The sequence below is a fragment of the Protopterus annectens genome, chromosome 13.part0 (genome assembly GCF_019279795.1).
Source record: "Protopterus annectens isolate FY-2018-M chromosome 13.part0, PAN1.0, whole genome shotgun sequence".
Lineage (NCBI taxonomy): Eukaryota > Metazoa > Chordata > Ceratodontiformes > Protopteridae > Protopterus > Protopterus annectens.
The window spans coordinates 74,329,590-74,357,251 of record NC_056747.1 but is presented as its reverse complement, the minus strand read 5'-3'; the positions used below and the strand labels follow the sequence as shown (position 1 = coordinate 74,357,251).

General features: G+C 44.3%; 1 protein-coding gene across 1 annotated transcript in view; it reads right to left on the bottom strand.

Annotated features, from left to right (window-relative positions):
* The window catches only part of SLC5A5 (solute carrier family 5 member 5), a 427,828-nt gene that overhangs the window by 17,609 nt on the left and 382,557 nt on the right, over window positions 1-27,662 (bottom strand). Inside the window, exon 14 of the mRNA XM_044054751.1 lies at window positions 25,457-25,563. Within this exon, the coding sequence (XP_043910686.1) occupies window positions 25,457-25,563 (107 nt within the window). The remainder of the gene's footprint in view (window positions 1-25,456; window positions 25,564-27,662) is intronic.

Genomic DNA, 27,662 nt, shown 5'->3' with positions numbered 1-27,662 from the left:
GATGAAGAAATGGGCAGCTATGGGCCTTACCTACATCCCTCCTGCAAAACCCAAGCTTGTTTCCCTACTGTCTTACCCTCTTTGTGACCCCTTTTTCACCACTTTCCTGTCTCCCCATTTTCATTTCTTTCAAAGAAAATAGCGCGGGTGTGTGCAAGAGTAAGCACTTTTAAGCGGTTGTAAGCGGGTGTGCGTGGAGCTGAATGCCAGTGTGCATGCGGGAGCTGCGCGCAAACCAGCGCTAACCCGGTTACAACTGCTTAAAATCTCACATACCTTTTTATAGCACTGTCCTGAAATCACAGTGAGAACTGCAATCAGTACACAACTGGCTACATGCAATTAGCAAATGCTGGCTAACAATTGGTGCAGAGGCCGTCACATGGACATATGCAGATACCTACAAAAGCATGCTGTACTCCCAGTCCACACATGCAATACTTTCATTGCACCCTGTGGAGGTAGGGAGAGACAGAGAGAGAGAGAGAGAGAGAGACAGAGAAAAAAAAAATAAACATACACAAACAAAACTGGTCAGCAACAACCACCTGAAAGCTGACAACTGGCAAGTGGAGCAGCAGGACACAAAACCAGACGGCAACACAAGCAGCTGTGACAAACACAGGTAATGTAAAGTAATACTATAAAAGTCTACATACTGTGAACCCTCCATATGTGTCATTGGTCTGTATCCATATGTATATGAAGATGTGCAAAGGGCAGGGGACATACAGCAACTATCAGTGAAGGCTGTACATACATTTGTATGTGAGAGCATCTGTGTGCACATATCAATGCAGGTTGAATGTAGGTTGTAGTGCAATGTACAAAGTAGGTTTCACAGTTATATATGTTTAGCAGTATGTTAGTGTGTGTATACAGTTTTGTAAACAAACATGTTGCTATATCTATCTATCATATGGATACGTATGTATATCAATATATGTATGTATGTATATATATATATATATATATATATATATATATATATATATATATATATATATATAATATGCATATATGTATACATACATAGAGAGAGACGTAGGAATACATAGACAGATGTAGATAGATAGAATATGTGCAAACATATATATGTAATACACACATACAGATATAGATATATGTAGATACATATACATAGACAGACAGATCTGACTATCTACAGGTATGACTGTATATGACGATCTCACACTCCCCTGTCCCACCCCTCTGTCACTCTCACCCCTCTCTGTCACACCCCTCTCCATATCTATAGCAATATATGTACATCAATATATATATGTGTATATGTATACAGACATATATATATATATATATATATATATATATATATATATATATATATATATATATATATATACATATATATATATATATATATAGAGAGAGAGAGAGATGTATATATATATTCTGAGTGAGGCACATGTGTACAGATGTATTGCAACAGGTGCCTGGTGAAAAAGGCATGGAGTGAACACCAGTGTCAAAACTGGAGTACCACACCCCATTTCAAATCACCTACACCAGTAACCACCAAATATGTGATTGGCTGCCCACCACTGCATGTGTCAGGGGTGAACAGGGTCATAAATGTATACAATAGTCCCCCCAATGATATTCACAGTGGCACACTATTCCTGGAATACCTGCACATGGTATGTGTCAGCAGACATGGTGTGTCAGCTACGGACATGTAGGTCAGTGTACCCCTCCACACCACATAATGGCTGCCATGGTATGTACCTCACATGACAGCTACAGATATGGAGAAGGACACAGTGACATGTACAACACTGTGACAATGCACTCAAACACATTACCAATGCACAGTGACTGACAACACCACAGAGTACACACATACTACCCACATAGAGGTTACCACTCCTGGATTTACATACTTAAGTCACACCCATGACAGATGCCCAACAACCATAGTAACACCTCACACCATCCACAACCTAAATGACTGCTGTGTGTGGTCCGTGACACTGCAATAGAGAGCACGTGGTGGAGGTACAGGTTCCTACACACAGATAAGACATACCCTGCAATAAACCACACAGTGTTAAGAAGCAAGACTCCCCATGAGTACATGCCACACATACCCCTGCTGAATGTTAGTCAGATAGGTAATATGCCATATGAGTCACCCTGTGTAACTGTTTGACAGCAGCAGGTACCATCACATCACATGTGTCACAATGGTCAGGGTAGCAGAACAGTATGCTGCTGTAGTCCCAGGGGCAATAGCATATTGTATAGTATTGTATTGTAATGTATTGTATTGTGTTGTATTGTATTGGTATGTAGAGGTGCCTCCTTCGTGGAGTGGAACCAATGCGGTTGTGCTCCAGTGTACAGGTACATATCCTGTAGTCAGGCTAGTGTTACATAGCACTTCTATGTGCGTGTTTAGCTCCTTTTGGAGTTCATATAGCATGCAACCGGGGATACCATCAGGTCCCATTCATGTTGTGTATTCTGGTTTCCTGAGGGCGGCTCTCACCTGGACACCTGTGATGACAGGGAGGTTACAGTCAGCTGGAATAACTATGTCTTATTTTGGGGGAGAGGGAGGGGGGAAACCTGCACTGAACCTGTCTGCCACAATGTTGCCAATATCTGTGGGTTCAGTGAACTATTTGTTGTTGTGTACTAACTATGAGCATAGTGGAGGGTTTATGACCAGGTTGCTAACATAACTGAAGAAGGCCTTGTGGTTATCTGTAGTGACCCTGTTGATTTCCCTCTCAAAGTTGCCCATGGATGTTTGTATGAGAGAAAATAGCTCCTTACTAGTGCTGATCAGACATGCCTTCCCTTTATGGAATTATACTCTGTCTTGCTGTAGCTTCCATCTTTTGTAATGCAGTCTGTCTATGGCTGGGGTCCACCAGACAGGATGCTGTCCCTTTGTGGAGAGTGTCTTGGTCTTATATGGGATTACATGATCCATGCATTCTCGGAGATGTCCGTAGAAATCATTTGTGAAGGGGTCAGCATTGTGGGTTGTGTCTTCCACTGGTCCAGTGGGCTAAAAGGATACCATGTCACTGTTACAAAGTGTAAAGTTTGCATTTGCAATGTTATTCACTATAGTCGTTTGTGCTGGTGGTGGAGGTGGGATATGTATATCCAGGGCAATAAGTTTGTGGTCAGCTCACAGTAGTTGATGATGTACCCCATACAGTACCTAGATACAAACCCCCAGAGTGAGTAGGTGCTTTGGACCTGAATCAGTGTTCTGACTGCTGGGGTTTGGTAGTATGTCGTATGGAGTGTGCCAGGTACTGTTGCACAGTTGTTGGCTGAGCACTGATACCTGGCCATTTACATGTGTATCCACCAATAGACAGACAGATGCTATATATGTGAGATATGTTGTATCACAACAGTTGAGTAGCATGTGTAGTATGTGTGCCAAATTCTGCTGACATATATTGCTGATATCATGTTATTTCCTTTTTCAGGACCATGGCTCACCTGTGCAATCCAGCTTACTTTGCAGCTGAGGATGAGGAGATACACCAGAGCCTGGTGTGGAATTATGCAGTACTCTTTTCCCGCACCAGCCAGAATCAGCAGGAGAGGGCTGCACTGTGGCAAGACCTGGTCCGTCGGGTAAATGACATAGGCACGCATAATAGGACATATGAGCAGTTATGACATCACTGCAGTGATTTAATCAGAAATGTCCATCACCGTGCATCGGATATCCACAGAAAACAGTTTGCCACAGGTGGTGGGGTGGCTACACATCCCCCACTCACCAGACTGGAGGGACTACTCATAAGTGTAGTGGCTCCAGCCCGCCAACAACAACAACAGCAGCAGACATGCATTATGATGGAGACTGGAGCCACCCAGCAGCAAGACTACGAGCTTTCAGGTAATATGCCATCTGTATAGTTGACTGTTGTGTACACTGGTAGTTAATGCATGTGTGAGGTGTGTCCTTGGTTTGTAGCTGTCATCATAGTATTTAATGTGCAAGTGTGATATTCTCAATATAAGCAGCTGACCTTTGAAAGGCGACTGCTGTACTACTGACCTGTATTATACTCAGTAACAATGGCACAGTTGTTCCCACTGACATTAGTTTCCTCACTTCTGCAGGTCCCTCCGGTGTAACAGCAATGCAGCCTATCCATGCTGGTGAGTGTGTATTAACAATACCTTTAATAGTCTTGATAGTAATAGTAATATAAGGCTCACTGAGTAGTGCTCTGTGTATGCATGCAGATGTGTCTGTGTCTGTGTTTTGATATCTCGCATACTGAGTAGTGTACAACTGTGTGCAACTGTGTGCATGTGTGCACTTGTGCATGTGTGCACCTGTGCATGTGTGCATGTATGCACGTGTGCACCTGTGCATGTGTGCATGTGTACATGTGTGGACCTGTGGATGTGTGGATGTGTGCATCACTGGTAATATTGTGTAGACATTATAAACTGTGTTTCCTGTTTCCCTCCCACAGGTTCTGGTGCTGCTCTGGTGTCATGCAGCAGGGAACCTGAATCAGGTGCCATGGGTACTGATAATGATGACATCTGTGTAATGGTACAGGAAGGTATGCCAGGGTCCATCATTGGTCAGCCAATTGACAGTACACAGCTGTCAATCCCATCAATGCGCACAGTTATCCTGCCAATACACCCTTTGTCACCAATGTCCCTAGGTGATGGACAGCATACAGTGGGCATTGACCAGGGTAATGTGGTATCTGTGGCACATGCATCCCCACACAGCAGCCATGGGCATGGCCCTGAGATGGAACCACACAGACAGATGTCCAGGGGTTCTTGTGGGAGCATCCATGGGTGTACTGCCCCTGTCAGACATGCCCACAGAGGTCTTACAACCTCAGCTGTGTTTCAGGCTGTCATGCAGCCACAGTCACGTATGGAACGGTACACCAGACAGGGTCTGAGGGAGCTCAGAGCATGTCGCACAGCCATGACTGACAGTATGCATGACATTGCGGCTGCCATCCGTAATTTCACCGATGTCATAGACAGACGTTGTGGGGACATATTAGACCGGTTCTACAACTACATGTCCATGAGCCAGGGTGATGGCGGACGGTTGAGGCATCGACGTGGGAGTATACCAGCAACAGCAGCAGCTGGCAGTCATTGCGGACAACAGGGCCGCGGCCGCCCCCATAGTGCCAGCAGCAGCCCCAGCAATGCTGGGTCTGTGCTTTCATCAGACCGCCCCAGGAGACCACGTGCACGTGGCTCTGGCCAGGCCTGACAGGGATCTGTGTCCAGTCAATGAACACCTGCTTCTGATGACAGTACCCAGTCTGGGTTGGTACCGGATATGGTCCGTAACACCCCTGCAAGGCACAGGTACCGTGTTCATGGCCAGAGACACTGATCTGTATGACCTGGCAGGTACAGTCTGTGGCTGTCCACAAACACCAGTATATGGCAGCCATGAGGTGGAACTGTGTGCATCCATACACACATGTGAATTGACAACACCTAGGGCTACCGCATACACGCACACACTGCATCACCATTGCCCCACCTTGTACTGCTGTCCCTCACCAACACACATACACATACATGTCAATTGGTGGTATCGGTGGCTGACTCAGGCATACCAAGTTCACACCCTGTGCATATGATGAAACTGTGCCACCTCCTGCAATCTGTAACATCAGTGCAGGTACAGGTTAACATGTTGCTGATGCACAGGGTGACTACATAGACGTGTAGTAATAGTATCATGTTGTTAACAGTACTGTGTGCTGAAATAATTGTGGGTATATCACAGCATGCCTGATGCAGTAAGGGTATGATTGTCATGTACTGTTGTCTACACCCATGGTAAGTACCATAGTGTATCATCTGCACATGTTTGCATACTGGTGGTAAGGATGTCAACAGAAGGCCACATACATAGGTAGCACAGGGGATAAGGTAATGAAAGTATTGATACGCAATGATGGACATGTAAACTGCAAGTGGCATGTTGCCCACACTGGACTTTGCAATGCAGATGTTTGAGGATGTTGATATGTGTGCAGTACTACACGACTGATACAGGACACACAGGAGCACCCTAGCACTGCAAGCTCACATCTCATACCAAGCTAGACAGCCCCAACACACAAAACTAACTGTCACAGGAGGGAGAGTCCCCATACATGTCAGGGATACTGTGGTGGCAGGCCAGGTAGCATACATCCTACTAAGTATGGAACCACTGAGTGAAGGCTCAGTGTCTGTTATTTGACATGTGTATTACAGCAGGTATGAGCACATGGGTTTCCATCCAGTTATTGTACATCCTGATGGTACATGGTCTGTACACTTGTGTGCGCTGAGACTGGACCCTAGCCATCTGACCTGTGTATTTCCATGTACATGTGCATAGTGCCTGCATATTTGCAGTGTTACCTACTGGAAGTGGTACAGCTTGTTTGTTGTACAATTGACTACATGCAGCCCTGCTTACTGTAGCTTTGTTTGCATGCATGTTTGCTTGCAGTTACCCTGGAACACTGATCCCACCTGCAATGCAGAGTTACAGAGCTTCTGTGGACTCCTAGTGACATCTGCATAGCTTACTATATGTATGTCCATGTCTCACTTGACAAAACATCACTGTTTGTCCTGTTCACATGTACGTTGCCTGTGACACATTGCATATATATGACTTACCTGGCATTTGTCCACGTGAGCAGTCATATATACCAGTGCTAACTAATCACAGGCACTACACCCTCACATGCTCACCTTCTGTTGAACCACCTGCTTCGCTAGGGACGGCTTCACCCCTGGGCTTTCGGATATTGGCAAAGGCTCTTGCTAGTAGTGCCTTTGTTAGGCAAGGCTCAAAAGACAAACCCACCTCCATAGGTATCACAAGGGATAAGAAACTAAGAGTAATGCTACTCAACGCCAGAAGTCTAAACCATAAGATGCACGCACTCAAAACTCTCCTTAGCATGGAGAACATCGATATCTGTGCAGTAACAGATACCTGGTTCAGGGCTACCGAGAGCACCCCAGTACTACCAGGTTATACCTCATACCATGCTTTTCAGCCCCAAAACTTGGACCGAACCACAAAAGGAGGGGAAGTATTGATATTCATCAAAGATACCCACACCTCCAGGTTGGTGGCAAAGCACGAAACATCAGAGACTATCCATGTGCAACTAACAGTGGGTAAAACTGCCTTCCAGGTTATAGCCTGCTACAGACCACACTCCCAAACCCAGGAACTGCACTCAGCTTTCCTGAGAACAGTGGAAAATATGAAGGTCTCTCCACACATCATTATATTGGGTGACTTCAACTACCCAAACATAGACTGGGAGCATGACTCTAGCTCCAACACCCTAGCCCAAAGATTCCTAGAATTTATGAACTCAAATGCTATAGAACAACTTGTTACCACTCCCACAAGAGGGAAAAACATACTCGATCTGATCATCACCAACATGGGGACTCTATGCTCCAGACCAGAAGTGTATCCCTCACTGGTAAGATCAGACCATAAACTAATCTCACTGGATATTCACATCCTGACCCCACCCCCTGCCCAGAAAACCACAGTGAAAAACTTCTCTAAAGCAAATTCACACTCCTCAAAACTGAGGTGGAAACCTTCAAAGCCCCCGGACCTGTAGAAAATATGGCACAGACTGCAGATTCCTCTATAAATGCATTCTATGGACACCTTCAGGAATGCATGGATCACGCGATCCCAAATAAAACCAAGACCCAATCCTCCAAAGGCAGACGTCCTGTCTGGTGGACCCCAGCCATAAACAAACTATACAATAGAAGGAGGAAGCTACTAAATGATAGAGCAAAATCCCAAAAAGGGAAGGCATAACTGATCAGTATTAGCAAAAAACTACGGGCACTCATAAAATTGTCTAAGGCCAGCTTTGAGAGAAAATTGCACAGGACACTAAGGATAATCACAAGGCTTTCTTTAGTTATGTTAGGAACCTGGGTGGCAATTCCCAGATATGCTCAGAGGTAGTCCAAAATGTCAAAAGAAGCACTGAACCCACAGACATTGCCAACATCCTAGCTGACAGGTTCAACGCAAACTTCTCCCCCCCTCCACACCGAAAGGGCAAATATCTATCCCAGCAGAGTGCTGCCCCCCTGACATCTCAGATGCTCAGGTAAGAGCTGCCCTCTCCAAAGCAAAAAACACAGCATCATTGGGACCAGACAGTGTCCCGGGCTGTGTCCTACTTGAACTCCAAGAAGAGCTACACTCAAACATAAAACTACTGTTCAATCTCAGCCTTACTACAGGATATGTGCCCAAAGAGTGGCGTACAGCAACAGTGGTCCCTCTCCATAAAGGTGGTGCCTCAATGGATCCTGGAAACTATCGCCCCATAAGCCTGACTAACTTGGTCTGCATAGCTATGGAAAGGATCATCATGGACCTCATAAATAAAGATATTGGGGACCTACAGACACTGGATCCTACCCAGTTTGGCTTTGTTAAGGGCAGATCCTGCCTCTTAAACCTGGTTGATTTCTTTGAAACAGTCACCAAGGCCATTGACGAGGGGAAGGTGGTCCATACAGCCTACCTGGACCTCGCAAAAGCCTTCGATACAATACCCCACTCGGGCATTCTAGAGAAGCTCACCAGCTTAAATATAAACCCCTATGTCACTAGATGGATTGCACACTGGCTGAAGGACAGAACCCACATGGTTAGAATTGCTGGAGCCATGTCAGACTCCAAACCAGTTACAAGTGGTGTCCCACAAGGCGCAGTCTGGGGACCTCTCTTGTTCGGTATATATTTCTCGGAGGTACAGGCCAACACGGAAGGACTGTGGCTGACCAAATACGCAGAGGACTGCAAACTGGCCGCCATAATCAACTCTCCAGCCGACACAAGCATCCTCCAAAAGGGCCTCATAGAAACATAGAACTTATGCCAGAGCCATGGCCTCAAACTGAATGCCAAAAAGTGTATAGTCATCCCCTTTGGCAAAAACAAAGTGCCCTCAAATTACCACATAGGTGGTAATCTATTAAGTACAGAAGAAGTAATTAGGGACTTGGGGACCCAAGTTGATAGCAGTCTCTCATTTGACAACCAAGTGGCCAAAGTGGTTAGAAAAACATTATATATAGTCCACCTCATCATGAAGGGATTCACATCTAGATCAGGGGAGAGCATCGTGCCTCTTTACTCATCCTTCATTAGGCCCATAATTGAGTACAATGCCCCTCTTGGGATGTACCTTACCAGACACCTGCAGCAACTGGAAAGACCCCAAAAGTACCTCACCAAGAGGATCAAAGGGCTCAAACAGATGCCATATGCTGCCCAGTTAAAGAAACTCCAGCTCTACTCCGTGGCATACCGCTTGTTCAGAGGCGATCTGTGCCTGATGTATAAAGCCATGTCCAACCCGGAATTAATGGACATGCTGCACCTCAGAATATCCAAATCCCATCGAGCTACGTGCTCAAGAGACTTAAACCTCAGCACTGAAATAAATAGGACATGCTGGAGGGACAGATTCATAACCCAGAGGCTCCCTTCACTCTGGAATAAAATCCCAGTCCAGGTTAGGCAGAGTCCCTCATTGACTCTCTTCAAGAGGAATCTTGATGAGTGGATGGGAGATCGTAGGTTTACCCCGGGTATCACTTCTGTGTCACTGTTAGACAGAGGCACAGTATACTAACCTCGAAAAAGGGCATAGCAAAATAAATTTAAAATGGTGGCGAAAGCCAAACACATTCTGGCTAGGTTTATAAATGCCCTAGGGCAGATAGCCTAGTATGAACCTATGAACCTATGTACCTTGTTCCCCATTTGCCCTATGTGCTGTTAATCACCATGGCAATCACAATACTATGGTAGCATGTGCAAAGGTCACTTGTCAGTCACCTCTATGGTACAGTTGTGGAATATGTGGGTCATGTGGCAATGTCACAGCTGCCACATGTACACAGTCAACCCTCTCCCCTACACATGGACGTACAACACATGTATGAGATGCAACCACATAGCCAAACTGGGGACTTAGCACTCTGAACCCAGTACTGGCATAACCTGTCAGGTGGCATGAAATACTACAGTGACTACAATACCAGTCTGATGTAGACCTACACTGACAGCAATACAAACACGTGAACACACTGGGCCATTCGTGGAGCCTAAGAATAGCATCCTGCCTGAGCAGCAGACACCTCTGCAGCTGGCACACATGCATACGTTATGCCAGAAAACAGCACGTGCAACACATAGCACACAGATCCTGTGTGCCAAACAGTCACAGCCTGTACGGCTAGACAACACACCTGCTACAGTTGTGTTAGGTACCTTTATTGTCCGGTACAGTGAGGTCACGCTCACCAGGCTGGACAAGGTGAAGGTCACAGTGATATGCTCGTGGGGCACTATGGTCCACCACATAACACAAGCATACAGGTCAGTCAGAGGCATGGACACATATGACTCAGTCATTGTCCATGCCACTATGGCTGACCTGTGATGTACCTCCCTGGACTACATGATAGGGAACATGGAAGGGCTCTCTGAGCATGTGGCACAGGCTGGTATGACCCTGACCTTGGTTGACATCATACCCTCACCAGGAATGCTGACGAATTACTGTAGCTAAAACACCCTAGCTGAAAGGTTCCTAGCATGTAGTCACTGCATTGCTATGGAACTTGTTACCACTCCCACAACAGGTGAAAACATGCAGCACCTGTTCATCAACAACATGTAGACTATATGCCCCAGACCAGATGTGTATCCCTCGCTGCTAGGATGATACCATATACATCTCACACGGTATATACACATGCCACATGCAGCACCCACACAGAAGAACACAGTCATAATGTTATCCAGTGCAAATACCATGTATTCACATGTGGCAGGCGTCAGACATGGGAACTATTGAAGGTCACAGGTACATATGTGTATTTGGCACACACATACATCATCTGTGTCCATTGCCATTACTGGTTTAATCGATGTCATGCATTATTGTGAACAACAACCCACACACATGGGCATTCTGTGTGACGAAAACACACGTGGCATGTGTGGAATTCAAAACCATAACTAACTGTGCTATGACAGTAGTGAGAGATGCAGTAGCAGAGCATGCTATTTGTATTACTGGGAGATTTGCCCTCTTCCGCTGTACTTATAGGGTGCTGACATCATCTCTGTGTAGAGATTGGAATATGCAGTAGCTGGTGTGTTGTACTGGTTGGCAAAAGGGTCAGTTCTTTCATACATGTAATTGCACACACCCTACTTCCACCCCCCCACACACACACTTGCCATTTGCAGGATTTAAACCCCTACATAACTATGTTATGACACTCAAGACGGATGCATTAGCAGAGCATGCTATTCACATTACTGGGAGGCTTCCCTTCTCCTGCTGTACTTATAGGGTGCTGACATCATCAGTGTTTAGAAAGGGGAATGTGCATCCTGTAGTGTGTTCTCCTAGTTGCCAAAAGGGACATTTCTTTCATACAGAATTGCACACACACAAACCCCCCTCCACACACACTGAGCATTTGCAGGATTCAAACCCCTACCTAACTATGTTATGACACTCGAGATGGAACCATTAGCAGAGCGCGCTATTCACATTACTGGGAGGTTTCTCTTCTCCTGCTGTACTTATAGGGTGCTGACATCATCAGTGTTTAGAAAGGGGAATGTGCATCCTGTAGTGTGTTCTCCTAGTTGCCAAAAGGGACATTTCTTTCATACAGAATTGCACACACACTACCCCCCCCCCACACACACTGAGCATTTGCAGGATTCAAACCCCTACCTAAATATGTTATGACACTCGAGATGGATGCATTAGCAGAGCGCGCTATTCGCATTACTGGGAGGTTTCCTTTCTCCTGCTCTACTTATAGGGTACTGACATCATCAGTGTTTAGAAAGGGGAATGTGCATCCTGTAGTGTGTTTTCCCAGTTGCCAAAAGGGACATTTCCCTCACACAGACTTGCACACACACCAACCATGCTCACCCACTGAGCATTTGCAGGATTCAAACCCCTACCTAACTATATTATGACACTTGAAGGAGACTCATTAGCGGAACGCACTATCCGAATTACTGGGTATCTGTTCTGCACCTGCAGTATTTATAGGGTGCTGACATCATTATTTCTACAGAGGTATGTACATCTAGTACTACCTGTCAGGTGGGGGATAGCATATATATGCATTTGCAGCCACCTACTTCAGGGTCAGATATGCGCATCGCACTGGCAGGTTATGTTCTATACCATGCTTCGTGACCACAGGACCTGTAACACACAACACAACCAGTCCAGACCACCCCTCCCACATCCAGGACACACACTTTGCTTCCCTGGGAACAGTGCCAAGATATGCAGGTGTTCACATACACCATTCCAGTTGTTGACGTCAGGTACAGGCATATTGTGTGTGGGAACTACTCAGGCCACTACAACATTACCCTACAACCACTACAATTTGTGAGTCCATGTGCTATGGCAGAACCACTCACCACAGCCACAAGGGGGAATACATATTGCACCTGACCATCTGCAACATGGGTACTCACTGTTCCACACCAGAGGTAGACCACCATTGTTGATAACTGACCATACCCACCTTTCCCTGGACATCCATATCCCATCCCCACCCCCAGGCAAGGTTGTCACTGCAAACAAAGTGTATTTATCAAAGGCAGACTTTACACTTGTGAAGACTGGGGTGGAAGACTTCAAAGGACCCATGCTGGGGGAGTATACAGGCCACTCTGTATAATCCTTGACAATTGCATTCTATGAGCATGTGGAAGGTTTGCATTGATCATGCTATCCCAAATATACCCATGACTGCTCCACAACAGGATACCTGTTAGGTGTACACCAGCCATATATGAGCTGTCCAACAGACAGAGTGAGCTAATACATTGCAGAGCAGTAGCCCACAGAGGGAGGACATCTCTGAACAGTACCGGCATGACACTTCAATCCCTCATAATCATCACGACACAGTGTTGACAGTGAAATTGTCCAGACAATGCAGATAAGACTCCCCTCAGTCTGTTATTGATGCCCACTTACTGTTAGAGGTCCTCAGCAACCCTCTTCCAGCACACACGAACAACATGGATGTGGCTTAGCAAATTCAAACCCTGGGATCTCCACTGTGTCCCTGCTTGACAGAGGCACAGCACACTAGCCTCACACGGTGCCTTATTTTACTACTTTACAGTGGCACAGTAGCCTACTGTACTGGGGAGACAGATGCCAAGCACACTCTGGCTAAGCTGTCATTCCCTAGGGCAAACAGCCTAGTGTTGACCTCTACACCCATATGTTTAATTGTCAGATGCACATTATTTGTTGCTGATAGACTGTTTGCAGGTCTTTATTGCCATAACATTCCCTGTTTGTATGAACAACTTGTGTATCTGTGGAAGATGTTTGAATATGGGAGGGATCCACTATATCACGTATGTCTCTGTAGTCATTTAACTGTGTGCACTGGGCAGATTGCTGTAATGTGGTTGGTTCCTGGAATAACACGTACAAATACCAGATATGTGTGGCCAACTGCTAAACTGAGATTTGGCCTAAGTGTGTGAGCATGCCCAGTTCAGCCTTCCCATGGCATGTTGTCTGACATATGTCTCATTTATCAAAGTGTGCGAGCATGCCCAGTGTGAGCTTTCCATGTGTTGAACTCTGCAGCCCACCACATTTGTGGATGAGTGTGAACTTCAACAATATCTTCCGTTTATGGTTGTGTGTTGTGTGTCATGTTGTGTAGTTACTGTCCAACTGCTTTGTGTCTGAACACAACAGGGATTATACTCTGCCTGCAGGGTTTGCATGGGATACTTTGCATACAGTTGTCAACATCCTTTCATACTGACCTAACACTGTAGTACCGTATAGTGTACTGGTTCAGTACTTTCACTGTGGTGGACAGTATACTGGGCTTTAGTCCTATCACTGCTTTACATTTCCATAGTGAGCACAACAGCCTGGTTAGGGGCCAGTTGTGCACATCTGACCATGTTGCATTATGTTCAGATATGAACTACTTAAACCAGGCTTGTCCAACATTGGTAGTGTAATCCACAACATAGGTGTACATTGGCAAACACTAGCGATGTGCCCTAGGCCATTTCTAATGCTAGTCGGAGAGTGTGTTTGTCCTTCAACACACATTGTAAATGGAGTTTGCCATGACATATGTCATGGTTAGTATACTGTGCCTCCATCTACCTGTGACATAACAGTGATACCCAGGGTAAACCTACCATCTCCCATACACTCATCAAGATTCCTCTTGAGGAGAATTGATGAGTGACTCTCTGGCTAACCTGTACTGGGAGTGTACTCATGAGTGGGGGTGGCTTCTGTGTTATGGATCATTCAGTACAGCTTGTCCTATGTATGTCAGTGCTGGGGTTCAGGTCTCTCATGTGCATAGCTCACTGCCATTCAGATTGTACAAGGTGCAGCATGTTCATTGATTCCAGCTTGGACATGGCTTTATACATCAGGCACAGCTTGCCTCTGGGTGGGCAGTATGGCACTGTGTGGAGCTGCAGTTTGTTTAATCAGGCAACACATGGCATCTGTTCAAGCTCTTTGATATGCCTGGTGAGGTACTTTTGGGGACTTTACAGTTGATGGAGGTGTCTGCTGAGGTACATCCCACAGGGGCTATTGTAGTCAATTGTAACGCTGATGAAGAATGACTGCAGAGCCACAATGACCTCCCCTTATCTAGATCTGACAACCTTCATGATTAGGTGGGTATATGGTATGTTTCTGTAAACACTACAGCCACATGTTTGTCCAATCCAGGATATCTATCACCTTGTGTCCCCAGGTCTCTCATTACATGTTAAATACGTAATGGGTTAACACCTATGTGGTAATTGGTGGGCACTTACTGTATATCCATGGGGGTTGACTATACACTTTTCTGCAATTAGCTTGCTGACATGGCTATGGCACCAGTTGTCTGTTTCTATGTGGCCCTTTTGTGGGATGCTTGTGTCAGCTGGAAAGTCAGATATGGTGGCCAGTTTGTAGTCCTCTGCCTGTACCTATGGGACATATATACCAAACGAGGGAGGTCCCAGGACCAAGCCTTGTGGGATGCCAGTTATATCTGGTTTGTAGTCTGACATGGCTGCAGCATGTCTGACCATGTCAGTTCTGTCCTTGGTCTGGTTTGCAACCCCTCTACTGACATAGGGGTTTATATTTAAGCTGGTGAGCCTATCTATAATGAACACGTAGGGTATTGTATGGAAGCCTTTGCAAGGTCCAGCTACGCTGTGTGGACCACATTGCCCTCATCAATGACCTTAACGACTATTTCAAATGAGTCAAACATATTTAATGGGCAGGATCTGCACTTAAGAAAGCCACACTGGGTAGGGTCCGGTGTCAGTAGGTCCCCAATATCTTTATGTCTGCGGTACATGCTGATCCTTTCCATAGCTGTGCAGACCAAGCTTCTCAGGATTCTGGGGTGGTAGTTTGCAGTATCCATTCAGGCAACACCTTTGTTGAGAAGGACCACTGTTGTTGTACACTGCTCTTTGGGTACATATCCTGTGGTAAGGCTGACATTGAGCAGTAGTGTGATTTGGCATTCCATTCTTCTTGGAGTCCATGTTGGACTCAGTCCAGGACACCATCTCATACCATTGCTGCTGCTGTGTGTTTTGCTTTGTAGATGCTGGCTGTTACCTCAGCATCTGCAATGTCAGGGGGCCAGCAGTCTGCTGGGATAGATATTTTGCATTCTGGGGGGGGGGGGGATTTGCACTGCACCTGTCAGGTTGTATGTTGGCAATATGTGTGTGTGTTTGGTATGTTGTTTGCAATATTTGTGTGATTCAGAGCATATCTGTGAATTCCCAACACGGTTCCTACCATCAGTTGAGAAAGCCTTGTGATTATCCTTAGTGTCCTGTACAATTTGTATCTTCATAGGTTCATAGGTTCATACTAGGCTATCCACCCTTGGGCATTTATAAGCCTAGCCAGAGTGGATGTGGCTTTCGCCACCCCTTGCTATGTGAATATTATGGCCATTTATGATTTACTTTACTGTGCCTCTGTCTGGACGTGACACAGTGAAGACCCCCAGTGTACATCTACGATCATCCATCCACTTGGCAAGATTCCTGTTGAAGAGTGTCAGTGAGGGGCTCTGCCTAACATGGAGTGGGATTCTGTTCCAGATTGTAGGGAGCCTCTGGGTTATGTATCTGTCCCTCCAGCACATCCTATTTCATTATGTGTTGAGGTTGACATCTCTCACTCTCACAGCTCCGATGTCTTTGAGTTTACTGGGGTGGAGCATGTCCATTACTCCTGTGTTGGACATGGCCTTGTACAACAGACATACAACGCCTCTGTGTAGGCAGTATGTGACTGCATTCAGCTGGGGTGTCTACAGCCAGGCAGCATATGACATATATTTGAGACCCTTTATCCTCTTGGTGAGGTACCTTTGAGGTCTTTCTAACTGCTGCAGGTGTCAGGTAAGGTACATCCCAAATGAGGCATTGTACTAGATTATGGGTCTGATAAGAGAACAGTATAGGGGCACAATGACCACTGTTGACGTAGATGTGAATCCTTTCATGATACGGTGTCCAATATAGACAGTCTTCCTAGCCACATTGGCAATGTGAGTGTCACATAACAGGTTACTGTCCACTTGTGTCCCTAGGTCCCTGATTACTCCTTCCATACATAATGGTTTACCACCTATGTGGTAATTTGTGAGTACCTTGTTTGGTGTTTGGTGGGACATTCATACTGTCCAGTGTCTTCAAGACGGCTGGGTGGGGTTCCTGTGTGTGAGAGTGTGGTCTGTAGCATGCTACAGACTGTACAGCAGTCTTGCCTATGGTTAGTTGCACATGGGTGGTCTCCGATGCTTTGTGCATTGTCAGTTACCTAGACATATGGGTGTCTGTGCTGAATATGGATACTTACCCTCCTTTTATGTTTTGGTCCAGGTTTTGGGGCCATAACGCATGATATGAGGTATAACCTGGTAGTGCTGGTGTGCTGTCAGGAGGCTTGCAGCAGGTTTCTGTCACTGCACAGACATCAATGTTCTCCATACTGGGGAGGGCCTCGGGAGCATGCATATTGAGGTTTACATGTCTGGCATTGGTCAGCATTACCCTTATGTTTCTTTCCACTTATGTTTTCTAGGGTGGTGGGTTAGTCTTTTCAGCCTTGCCTATGAAAGGCTCTATGGAGGTGGCAAAAGCCTTATCCAATATCCAGACGCCCAGGGGTAACAGGTGCAAGCCATCCCTGGAACAGTAGCATGGCTTGTCAAGCATGACATCCCAAGCAGACAGACATTGGATCCCCTTGGAATGACACCAGTAATTGTGCCACTTGTTAAAGCTGATCATTCTGTGTTTGTACTGTGGCATCATTCTTGGTGAGGGTAGGATGCTGCAAACGGTCAGTGTCATACCGGCCTGGACGACATAATCGGAGAGCTCATCTATGTCTCTTTTCATGTAGTCCGGGGAGGTACATCTCAGGTCATTCACACCAGCATGGACTATGACTGCATCATATTTCTACTTGCTTTGGGGTGACCTGTGTACTTGTGTTATGTGGTGTATTGTAGCAGCCTACAGGCAGCTTACTGTACCCTTTCCCTTGTTCAGTCTGGTGAGCGGGACAGCAGTGTGTCTGACTATGGAGTCACCTATTACAACTGTATCAGGCATGTTGTTTCTCCTTCTGGCCTGTGACTGTTTGACACACCAGCTTTGTGTACTATGTGTTGCATGTGCTATGTTTGGAGGTTGTGGTTGCTTGGGTGTCTGCTTTGGAGGCCTCTGTTGGTGTGGTGTGTTTGTAATTAGGGCCTCCGGGAATGTTTTTCTGTGTTTATGTCTTTGGTTTGCAGTTGTGATAGGTCTATGTGGGACTGGGTTTGTGGTGTGTGTGGTTCCCTTCTCCTCCTGACTAGTTTTGACAGTACTGAGTTGAGGGAGCTCAGCCTCCGGTTTGGATAAATGGTTGCATCTCTCACATATATTTGTATTTCTTTGGGGGAGTTGAGGGTTGTCTGTGTACTTGGGGCAGGTGTAACATTGCTTCAAGATTCACAGATTCAAGTTGTTGTAGCTGGCCTTAGTGGATTGTATGTGTGGACATATTTTATTGCCATACTACTGATCAGTGATTACTTCCCTTTTAATGTTTGCTGTATCATGTAGTAGTTTCCTCATTCTCTTGCATGGTTGGTAATGACTGGAGTCCACCATGCCAGATGCCTGCGTGTATGGCATTGTGTCTTGTTTTAATTTGGGATTGCATAATCCAAGCATTCCTGGCAGTGTTCATGGAATGCCTGTATAACAGGTTCTGAGGTGTGGCCCATATTTTGCACCTGCACAGGGCCTTTAATAGATTCCACATCAGTTTGGAGGAGTGCAACATTTGCTTTACACATGTTTTTCACTGTGGTTTTCTGGCCAGGGACTGTGGTCAGGATGTTTATATCCAGTGTAATTACTCTATGGTCTGGTCTTACCAGTGAGGGATACACTTCTCATCTTGCCATCCAGTACCCATGTTGCTGATTATCACATCCAGTATGCTTACCCCTCTTGTGGGAGTGGTACGTTGTTCCTGGGCATTTTGGTTTATGGATTCTAGGAACTTTTGTCCTACAGTGTTGGAGCTAGTATAATGCTCCCAGTCTATGTCTGGGTATTTTCAGTCACCCAATATAATGTGATTTGGAGGACTTGATATATTCATGTATTCCCACATAGGCCAGGTGCAGTTCCTGGTGTTATGACGGTAGTCTGTAGCAGGCTATAAACTGGGAGGCAGTTTTAGCCACTGTTACTTGACCATGGCTAGTCCATGCTGCTTCTTGTTGTGGTACCAACATGGGGGTGTGGTTATCCTTGACAATTATTGCTAGTCACCCTCCTTTTGTAGCTTGTTCCATGTTTTGAGGCTGTACAGCACAGTATGAGGCGTAACCTGGTAGTGTTAGGGTGCTGTTGTGAGCCTTGACCCAGTTTTCTGTTACAGGACAGATATCAACATTCTCCATGCTGGGTGAGTTTAGGCTGCATGCATCTTGCTGTTTAGACTTCTGGCATTGGGTAGCATTACATCTAGGTTCTTATCCCTTGTGATACCTATGGAGGTGGGTTTGTGTTTTGAGCCTTACCTATTCAGGGCACACTGTGGGTAACAACAGCCTTTGCCAGTATCCATACGGCCTGCACTGATAGCTGCATGCCAGCCCTAGCAGGTGGAGCATCATGTCATGCTCAGCATGTCATCCCAGGCTGGCACACATTGGATCCCCTTTGACTAACTGCAATACTTCAGCCAATTATTGCAATTGATCATCTCATTGTCATATTGCGGCATCATGCTTGGTGAGGGTAGGATGTTAGTCAGGGTCCTCAAGTGTGCATATACTACATGGCGTTACATTGCTTAACACATGGCATTCATGCCTCAGGTGATGCTGCAGGGCTGCCTCTGTCGGATGCACATACTACACTCCCTGTACATGTTTGACAGCAGGTTATGTCATTTTAGGCATCCCTGTTATTATATGAGTGAGTCAGAGAGGGGTATCATTCCCAGGGTTCCTACTGAGCCAGTGTATGTACTATGCATTGCCTCTTTGCCAAGGCCAGGGCATACTGGGCACGCCTCCTTCTGCCTACTGGGCCAGGCTCAGGTTGTTCCTCCTCCAAGTCATGCTCTGCCTGTGATGGCTTTGGCAATGGTGGGGGGCTGTTTGGCCCGGCCCTATGCTGGTCCTGCTGCAGCTGTTTTCACAAGATCATATTATGTAGCATAGCACATACCATGACAATTTGGGTACATGTGGTTGGTGAGTACTGCAAGGCTCCACCAGATATGTCCAGACACCGGAACTGTGACTTGAGCAGCCCAAACACACGCTCTATTACATTACGTGTTTGTGCGTGTGCCTCATTATGGCATTCCTGTTCAGGTGCATGTGCGTTTCTGATGGGTGTCATCAGCCACGGCTCCAGTGCATAACCTGCATCCCCCACTAGGTGTCCATGTGGGATATCCCCATTGGCAAATGTCTGGTGCAGCTGCGTCAAATGCCAGATATGGGAATCATGGTAGCTCCCAGGGCAACCAGCACACACATTCATTATTATGCCCTGGGCATCACACACGACCTGGCAGTTGATGGAGGGGAATCCCTTGTGGTTAATGTAGGCCCTACCTCGCTCACTGGCTGATGCTTTGATGCGTATGTGCATGCAGTCTATTGCACCCACTACCTCAGGGTATTCCGCTATTTGCTGGAAGAGACACATATTGCTGGCCAATACCTCACGGGCATTGGAGAAATATACATGATCACTGACATGTGCTGACATGGCATCCAGGAACTGGTGCAGTACCCTGGAGGCTGATGCCTGTGATATCCCCATCATATCACCAGTTGGTCTCTGGAAGGTACCTGTTGCTAGTATTCTTAGGCCAACACATACCTTGGTTTCCACTGGGATGGGTTCCCCTCTGTTGGTTCTGTGTGTGAGGCGTGGCCTGCACAGCTCGACAATTTGCTGCAGGAGGTCTCTGTCCACTCTATAGCGCTCTACTATCTCCAGCTCATTTAACCCATGGTAGGTGACCCTGGGTCTGTACACTCTTCTCCGTCTCCTCACTGTGGGTTGTCTGGCACCATCTGCATTGTCACCACCCTCAGCAAGTCACCTATGTCTCCTTATGACAGCTATGGCAGCCCCTAGCATTTCTGCTCTGAGTTCAGCTTTTTCAGTTTTCACTTCTAACAGCTTACTCCTGTCTTGCAGTGTCTCTTGAGAGAAACATCCTGCACTGCTGTTTGCAGAGTTTTAAGTGCTTGGCTGAGCTACTATTCTGCCTGTGTAATTGCCTGCTTCTAATTGTTTTCACCTGCTAGCTCTAGCAGTATTCCCTGCTAGCTTCCTACTAATTCTGTTGCTTCCGTTTTCCTTTCTGTTTCCTCAGGGGGTAGCAACGCGCATACCAGCAGAAACACGCTCACAGTGGCTTACACACACGCACCCATGCTTACACGGTTCAGAATCTGCTTATTCCGGTTAAAATGCGCGCACACCAGTGCAAACAGTCTTACAAGTCTGCCAACAGGCTCCCACATCCTCAGTCTGCCTTACACGCGCACACACTGCCCTACTCGCGCTTCATGGCATGCACACGTGCACCTGCACGCCCAGCAAGAAACTTTGGTGTAGGCAACAGTGTACACCTTTCATTTCTTGACTTTTCCATGCTTATGTTGTGGCACTCCTCTTTCCATGATATGTGTCTGACATCTGTCATGTAACACTGACCTCCAGTGAACTGCATTTCTTTCTACCATTCCCCCCTGTGATGTCACCTATCTCCTACTCTATTCCTCCCCCTTATGTATCTCTTACACTACTCAGAATGTGCTCATTTGCTATGTGACAGTGGAATTCAGTATCCTAACACTCATTTACATCAGATTGCCTACTAATGCTTAGTTACATGTCTTATACTCAGCTTCCCCCCTTAGCAACCACTAAACGGTGGCCATGTTGTTTTTGGTCTGCTGGTCCCTGCATTGTAAATCCATGTATTGCATAAAACCCACATTTGTGGGTTTATAACCTTCATTTTTATGTTTTAGACAGTGCAACCCGTTTGTGCGGGGCTGCGCTCCGTTTAAACATCGGCGATCACCGAAAAAAAAAAAAAATTATTTTTCATATTTGCATCAGGGTACCTTGCCAATGGCCACATATTTGGCCATTGGCATGCTGCCTGACACATATGCACCCTTTATTTGGAGCTGACATGGTTCCATTGTGATTTTTGCAGAAACGTACTCAGTTGTCAACTGAGTACATTTCTGCAGCTAAAACTGCTCTTACATGGGCTGCTTTGGGCTTCGTGGATCGCTAATCTACCTCATTTGCATGCCTTTTGGCTGCAAGTGAGGTGATTAGCATATCCACGCCCACTCCGTGTAAGAGATGTTTTAGCTGGTCTCTTACACAGACTTTAGGGCTGTTCCTGGATCGCGAAGGCTGCATGGAGTCTTACACTACTTTTAGACTCTGTGCAAGCCTTCGTGAATCCTGACTTATGTTTCTGCTAAAATCCAAAAAGGTTTAGTTCCAAGAATAACTGCTTTCAACATATCCAGAGGACTTCATAATAAACACAATTAGAAAACAAACTGAAGACTCATAAGTATAATGACTAGCATACTGTGAATAATTCCTTATTTACATTTATGTAACTTTTTCTTCCCTTTTAAAAAGTTTGTAGTTAATTCAACTGTTTTTCCTGTTTAAATAAGTTTAAGTTTGAACTGCCACTGTATTTTTTTAATCCAACTAATCCACCCATTTTCATTAACCTGTTCAGGCACAAAATGTACTATGTAAAAAAAAAAAAAAGCCTTTATTTATTTTTACAGTTAGTGGCATACTAAATCTTAATAGCATAGTTATGCTCATAGATGTGCTTCCTGAATTTCCTTTTTATTTTTCCGATGTAGAACATTTCACAGGTCAGACGTAGTAGTATACAGAAAAATACAGATGTTGTTTGTCTTTCGTTTTTTTCCCAGTAAGGGGTCACCACAGCAGAACTCTGGTCCGCAAATGATTGGCAGTAGATTTTTACGAAACGCCGAAGTGCCAGCTCGACGCCCAACCTTCAATGAAGGCATGCCCATTTATGCACGCATGTCTTTCGAACACTACCCAACCGCAGGGAGGATATGCAGACTCCTCACAGAAGGCACTCCCAAGCCAAGCCGAGAATCGAATGGGAGAACTTCTTGCTGTGAGGTAACAATGCTACCGCTGTACCACCGCAGCATATATACAGAAAAATATAGATATGCAAGTAAAATATCCTGGTAAACTATATATTCTATACGTGAAAGCACAAAAAGGACATTTGGCAATGTACCTACACATAGAACAGGAGGAGCATCTGTAATTTCCCCTTTTGCTATTGTGACTGTCCATTTTCAGCTTGTGTCCATTTTCTTTCCAGCTGCTTAATATTTCTGCCTTTTTTGTTAAACTTCAGGAAATCTTCCAGTATCGCAACAATTTTTTTGCTTCTTGATGGAATGTGCCAGTTGTTAATTAATACATTCCTACTGGCATTACCATAAAGGACATGGTGGAATTCCATCCAAGGTGTTTTTTTCTGTTGTGTTTGTCCCCATGCCAGATGCGATAGATTTTCTAAAAATATTGTCTGAATATCCACAAGCAACAAACTTCTGATGTAAACTACTTAACAAATTTTCAATGTTTTTATCCTAGTGGTTTGGCTGTTCACCAGGATTTTCTTAATGTAGGTAGGATGTATGCTTCAGTAGTGCAGAAAAGGGTTATATTTTGCAACCTGCTTTTGTCATTGCTCATATATACTGCAACATCCAAAAAATAATAACCTTATTAAAGTGCTACCATCCTCCTTGCTACCTTCCCATTAAAAAATATGCAAATAAAACAGTTATAAATCCTGATGTTGTTGCAATCTAGAATATTATATTCCCAAAATGACAGCACCAAATTGGCATAGTTTGGGGTCCATCCTGGTCTCCATAGCCATTCCTTTTTTCTGTTGAAAATATTTATCATAAAAACAAAAGGAAGTAGCGCAAGGTGGAATCTATACAATCAGATTAAAATCTGACATCATCTCCTCCAGTATATTGTACTTATAAGTAACTCATTCTGTCCAAATGTCATGTGGTATAATTGTACATAGAGACCTAACTTCCACAGTCACAAGAAAATCAATTATTAACTAATGCATTTTTGATTTTTTTCAAAATATTAAGCATGTCTCTGGCAAAAATGGCATAGTTTTGGCAACCTCAACTGAAGCATTCAACAAATGCTTATTCTGGCTCCAGGTTAGAAGTTAGTGTTGATACTATCCCTCTGAAAGGAGGATGTGCTGTGTTTTTGTATATTTTGGAAATCACAAGCAGTTTTCCAATGACTAGATCATTAACTAGCAAAAACACTTACATGGTATTGGAAATAACCCCTTTCATCATTCTGTCATACAGCCAACTGTCAATGCTTCTATAAGCTTTCTTTTATATCAACAAGTGCTACCTCCTTATTTAACTCCTGATTTTAATGGCATTAATATTGGCTACATAATCAAGTGTCACCGCCATAGATCTCCCTTGTCAGTTGGATTTTAACAGAAGCCAGGTATCTTTCTCAACTTTAAAAATAATTTATTTAGTTTTTTTTCCTTTTTGCTGTGCTGATCAGGAGATCACATTGATGAAGAGATCTTAATGACACCAATTGTATCTGACTTGATGTCTCCTTAAGAAGAAAGGAGCCTGATTTGACGCAGCAGAATTATTCTGTCCTGGAGCAGAATTCCAGAATGCCTAGTGTGGGGATGTTTTGAATCACTAACAAGGCAGCTATTAAACAAACTAATAGGGTACCAAGGGACGTACAGATCTGGTTATTCTATGCATAAGTAAGTAGATTTGGTATGACATGGGCCAAGATCACAACTGGGTAGCAACAGCATTTAAACTGTCTACATAATATCAGAGTGGCTAAAGTCAGCCCAAGTATCCTTTAGGTTAGCAGTCTATATTGTACCACAGTAGTCTTTAGGAGAGAGCTTTCCAATCTCATCACAACTTATCTAAGAAAATTCTGAGGCTATTTTATATGTTCTTGCACTGTATTCTGATGAAGCACAGATTCTCCCCTCTTCTTTCTAAGATTTTTCCTGTATCTCATGGTTAAAAGGGAAGCACTGCACCTTCTGTAGAATTAATTGCCATTCATTTTAGCACATCTCATAATGATATTACACAATGAGCAATCATAACTTTTTGGGAGTTATGATTTTTTGCTCTCCTGAAGTGATGTTAAAAGCACAATGTCCCAAATCAAACAGATTTTAGACTAATTTTCTCAGATGGTCTCACACATACCAGATTAAGTATAACAAACCTGATGATGCAGAATCTTATGTAAAAGTTGAATTTGTTGGTTTGCAGCATTACTGTTGTCAGTGTCAACAAACCTAATTACTCTTATTCATTTACATGTCTTATATACCACATATATGGACTACAGATGCTAATGAGCTTTTTCATATTTATTTCTTACTTATCTCCAAGCATATCACATTATTAAAAATATTAAGCAATAATTAAAATAATAAATTGTCATTTATTAAAAACAATGTCAGTAAGATCAGGCTAGTACAATAAAATATGAACATATTACATCCACTAAGATGAAAAGGCATTCTTAAACAGCTGGATTTTCGGGAGTGTTAAAGCAATCCCTTCTACAACTACATTTTAATATGGCATAGACCATGCTCACCTTTTGGATGCTGTTGTCGATTATGTCATTACTTTGGTCCTTTAACGCAGTCCCTTTTATTAATTCCCACCATAAAAGACCATGATTAATGGTTCTCTTTTGTGTACCTAAAAACAAAGTGTTTTTGAGGTTTTATGTTCTCATTCAACATAACTATCAAAAGGTAATACTTGTCTAATGTATTGAATATATGTTTACAAGTCTTAAATGGAAATCATGTTCTACAGTTAGGGCAGCAGTTATTCTAAAACCTAATGATCATACCTCAGAATTGCAGCATTTAATCAACTGACAGCAGCTGGCTTCTAGTATGCAGTAATATGCTACGTATTTTGCTATACAAATGGTGATGGTGCAGGTGGTACCAGTTTCTTTACATGCCTGTGTGACGCCCACCACTGCTGTCAATATATGATGGGCACCACTATGCCTCATCCGCTTGCTGGGTCAGTAATCAAGGAGCCTGAATCTTCACCACTGATGCTGGAGAGGGGCGTGCACTTGAAATACAAATGAATACACAGTATTTCCAGATGCAGACCTGTTTGCATCAAGTACAATTTCCCTTAAGAGCACCCAGGGAACACACTCAGCCCAGGGTCTGGATGTATCTATATCTGTCTCCCTCCAGGTCCCCAGTAAGTCTCCCTACTAGTACTGCTGTAGGGTTAGGTCATCAGCTGAGTACCCAAGCCAAATCCTCCAGCACCCTCTCTACAAACCCAGTGCTTTGTGTCCCTGCCCTAAGTAGCTGACACACACACTCTTTAAGATTTAATTTTCACACAGACACACACACACCTGGGAAAGGGTGGCACAGGTTTACTAACTATGCCCCTTCTGCCCAGACTATGAGGCAGATTCACTGCCACCAAACACTCTACAGTCAGCTAATCTAAGGCCCTTAACAAATGGTGTCCAGTTATACTGTGCAATATTAATATAAATGGTAGCAGTTCACCAAGATGATTAAGCCTTCTGGAGTGGCCTACACAGTGTCACCAAGTAAATATAATTACTCCCATAGGTTAATAATTTCTAAAAAGGACTAGCCACAATGAAAAGTTTAAATATATTTAATAATAAATCATACAAGAACAAGAAAATACTGAATATTTATTCATAATAAACCACAGAGTTCAAATCACAGGAAATACTGAAAAGAACATTGAAGGACAGACTCGGACAAATAAAGAAAAACAATATCTAAACTATGCTTCACTATATTCCTGATTGAATCTAAGATACTTTTATTGTTCCCTAGTAATTTACTTGGGCAAGGCACAATGAAATACATGAGCACTCTCTCTAGTCAGGCCCCAAACAGAATACTCTATATTCTGAAATTACTCCCTGTAAAATATAATATCCAAGATGACTTGCAGAATGACCTCATCTGGTCACCTGACTCTAGGGTTCCACAGTATCTCCTTTTGAAGTTTGAGGCAGGACTTTAGCAGACTGCTACAATGCACATTTAGAGCTTTTATTGCAATGCCTAGGAGCTAGAAACATTTACAACACTTCTCCCTTCTTTACAAAATTATTTATTTATTTACATTTGTTTACTGGGAAATTCCAACTGGACACAGGCCTTTTTTCAGTGGAGGCCCAGGGAGAAAAGCTCCACAGAGCAACAAATGAGCAGCAGAGTATATGAAGAACAATTAAATATGCATACAATGGCAAATAATACATACTGCAGCAAACATTAGATATACATACAGTATGAAATATGGTAATGAACAGATATACCAATATCTAGCTAGAGGCTAAGAATAAAGGTAGGCTGTATATACAGATAGTACTAAGCTCAAATGGATACTGTTCTAAACTCATATACCTAAATCTTATATAGAAATATTGCACTAAACTCAAACAAATATAAAGCAGATGCTCCACATGAAGGTGGTACAAGCTAGAAGGGCTAATGGCATGGAAGGGGAAGATAAAGGAGTAAGAGAGGAGAGTGAGTGAGTAGTATATGTGGTAGGGTCTGTATTACATGATCAAAGTTTCAAAAATTTGAATCTGATATGGTCAACACCATATAATCAAAGTCTTGAAACTTTGCAAATGTAATAAAACACAACTACCTACAAAAACAAACCATTTAAATGCTCTAAGCAGGGGGGCAAGCAGCCCTGCACCCCCCACAGCCCTGCTACTTAAATATACCAACTCCGAGATCACACTACAGTGCAGA